General features: G+C 39.9%; 1 protein-coding gene across 1 annotated transcript in view; it reads left to right on the forward strand.

Moving 5' to 3' along the window:
* LOC104777537 (ubiquitin carboxyl-terminal hydrolase FAM188A-like) overlaps positions 1 to 2636 on the forward strand; it is a gene marked incomplete at its 5' end in the record, with an annotated part of 10594 nt that extends 7958 nt beyond the window's left edge. Inside the window, 1 exon segment of the mRNA XM_019243844.1 lies at positions 1582 to 2636. Within this exon segment, the coding sequence (XP_019099389.1) occupies positions 1582 to 2386 (805 nt within the window).

The following is a 2636-nucleotide window of genomic DNA, read 5'->3' on the forward strand; positions in this document are numbered from 1 at the left end:
AGCACTACAAGTAATTCTCTTAATTTTTTCTGATTTGTTTCTGTTTAAATTGTGGTTTTATGGTTGTCTAGAGCATGTGGACATTTCTTTCAGTTGATGCTGACTGTTACATTTTCTGTGTAGGCATTTGTTCTTAAATACCTTATTTACTTTCCGGATGACATAGGTAAAGCTTCCCCTAGTAAGGGTGTCTGGACATTATCTAAACATCGTTACGTTGCATCGGACTCCTTCTCTTCTGTAACCGAAGAAGCAAAAACAAGGTGGTTTTTCTCAGCAAATTAGTCAGACTATGTTTCACATCCGAATTTCAGTTATCATGCTTAATACTCATCATCTGTCATTGTGCTCCATGATTTTGCAGGGCCCTTGTCAAAAGCATGTGTGAGGTTCTATTTATGTGTGGAAACAATAACCGTGCTGTAATTGCCACTTCCACTAATTTTGAGGATTCCAGTACTAATCAGAAAGTTGAGGTTAGTCTAATTTGAGTAGTTCTTCATATTTGGTGCAACCATTGGTTTTGCTGCACTTTTTATGTTGGGTCCTTATCAGATTCCTTCTAATTTATTGTTGCAGGCAATGGTTGGTGGACTCCCCATTGAGTCTGCTTCAGATTTGCAGAAGATCCTAAGGTTCGAGACATTCACAACTCAATCAAGTTGCCTAAATAAGCTACAAGGCACAATAACTGCTTTCCAAAGTCGCATGGGTGCTTTGCTGTTCCTAATTTCTGCTTTACTCTCCCGTGGACTGGTATTGACGCAGATCCTTATTACTCTTTTGTTTGTTAACATGTGTACAAGAAAGCATACCTGAATGGTAGATTAGGGTATAAAACGAATTTGAATCCTTTGATTTGTTCATGTGGTCGTGTTGGATCTTTTGATTTAGTCATGTGGTCCACTTGGGATCCTTTGATTTGGTCATCTGGTCCTTGCAATTGAGGTTTCTTTTTCTTCTTCAGAAAATATAGAGAAAAATCTCAGTTGATAGGACATGCTAATTCTACTGTTTATCTAACAAATGTAAGAATGAATCTTACATCAGCCTTTTAATCAGTGGGGAGTAGAAAAATGCTTAGATGTTAAGGTTGTTGAGTAATTGGTGACTGGTTTGGGGCCTTGAGAGCCTTGGGAGGGTCAATATGCTCTAGAATTCACCCTAGGTTAACTATTAGTGGGTTTAGGTTTCTAGATTATTCTATGATTGTCTCTGTTCTACTAATCAGTAAGAAATAAAGCAACACTTTGATTTCTGCGACTTGATCATTGTGATAGATTTTGTGTATAGATAATTCATTTCAATTCTCTAGGTATATCTGAAGGATCCTCCTTGTTTATTACTGCCTACAAATAGTGACAGTTATCCATGACTATTGAGTAACCATAAATGAATAATTTTGTGATGAACAGGAATCCATTCAAGCCGACAGGGATGATCCAGACCTCCCCTTGGTAACTGCACCATTTGGACATGCCTCCCAGGTAGTAACTTTTTTTTTTCTTTTAACTTTCTATCCTGTTTTTCCTCTAGTGCTGCTAACTCTTCTCTATGCCCCTTCTTTTCTTAGGAAATTGTAAACCTGCTCTTGTGTGGAGAAGCCGTTCCCAATGTGTTTGATGGAAGGATGGATCTTGGAGGTGGCATGTTTCTAAAAGGCATATCTAAGAATGTGGAGGTGGGCTTCCTCACGTTGCTCGAGTCTCTCAATTTCTGCAAAGTTGGTCAGAATCTCAAATGTCCCAAATGGCCAATATGGGTTATTGGCAGCGAGTCACATTACACGGTCCTGTTTGCACTCAACCCATCCGTCCAAGAAGAAAACGAACTTGAGCTGAGAGAGTCTCAGATAAGAAGAGCGTTCGATGCAAGAGATCAAAGCGGAGGAGGAGGCTTCATCAGCGTGGAGGCCTTTCACCAAGTTGTTAAGGAAACAAACATCAGACTCCCAACAGAGAAGCTCAACGACATCTGCGCCACAGGTTTCATCGTGTGGAGCGAGTTATGGCAAGTGATCTTGGAGTTAGACCAAAATTTGGGAGGCATAAAAGATTCAACAGGGATGATGGGAAAGAAAGTGTTTGATATTTATCACTTCAACGGAATTGCCAAGTCCGATATAAACGGTGGTGGACAAGCAATGGCTGTGGAAGGTGGGGCGGTTCCTACGCAAAGGCCACGGCTGACAAAACTAAACGTCTCTGTTCCTCCTAAATGGACACCGGAGGAGTACATGTCATGTGCTATGCCGAGCAGCTCTGAGAAAGACTCAGAAGTGAATCAGCCTAAACCGGTACAGCATGCACCATTGGTGGATTGTATCAGAACTCGGTGGTCACGCGCTACTTGTAGCTGGGCTGGAGATCCTCCAAGTATAGTGTGAAGAAATGTTGTATTATGACATAGCTTGAGCCTAATTTCTGGCCTCTTGGGATTTCAAGAAAAAAAAAAAAAAAAAAAAACGGGAAACTGCTGTTTGATTTAGCAGTTTAGACGCGTCTGAACTTTCTTTGCGTTTTCCGTTTTTTTTTTTAAATGTTGTGTATTGATATAGAATTTTTGTTATCTGTTAAGATTGAACATTATTGAGACAAATGAATATTTCAATTGTTGGATAAAATTGCGTTCACTGA

The sequence above is a fragment of the Camelina sativa genome, chromosome 3, assembly GCF_000633955.1.
Source record: "Camelina sativa cultivar DH55 chromosome 3, Cs, whole genome shotgun sequence".
Classification (NCBI taxonomy): domain Eukaryota; kingdom Viridiplantae; phylum Streptophyta; class Magnoliopsida; order Brassicales; family Brassicaceae; genus Camelina; species Camelina sativa.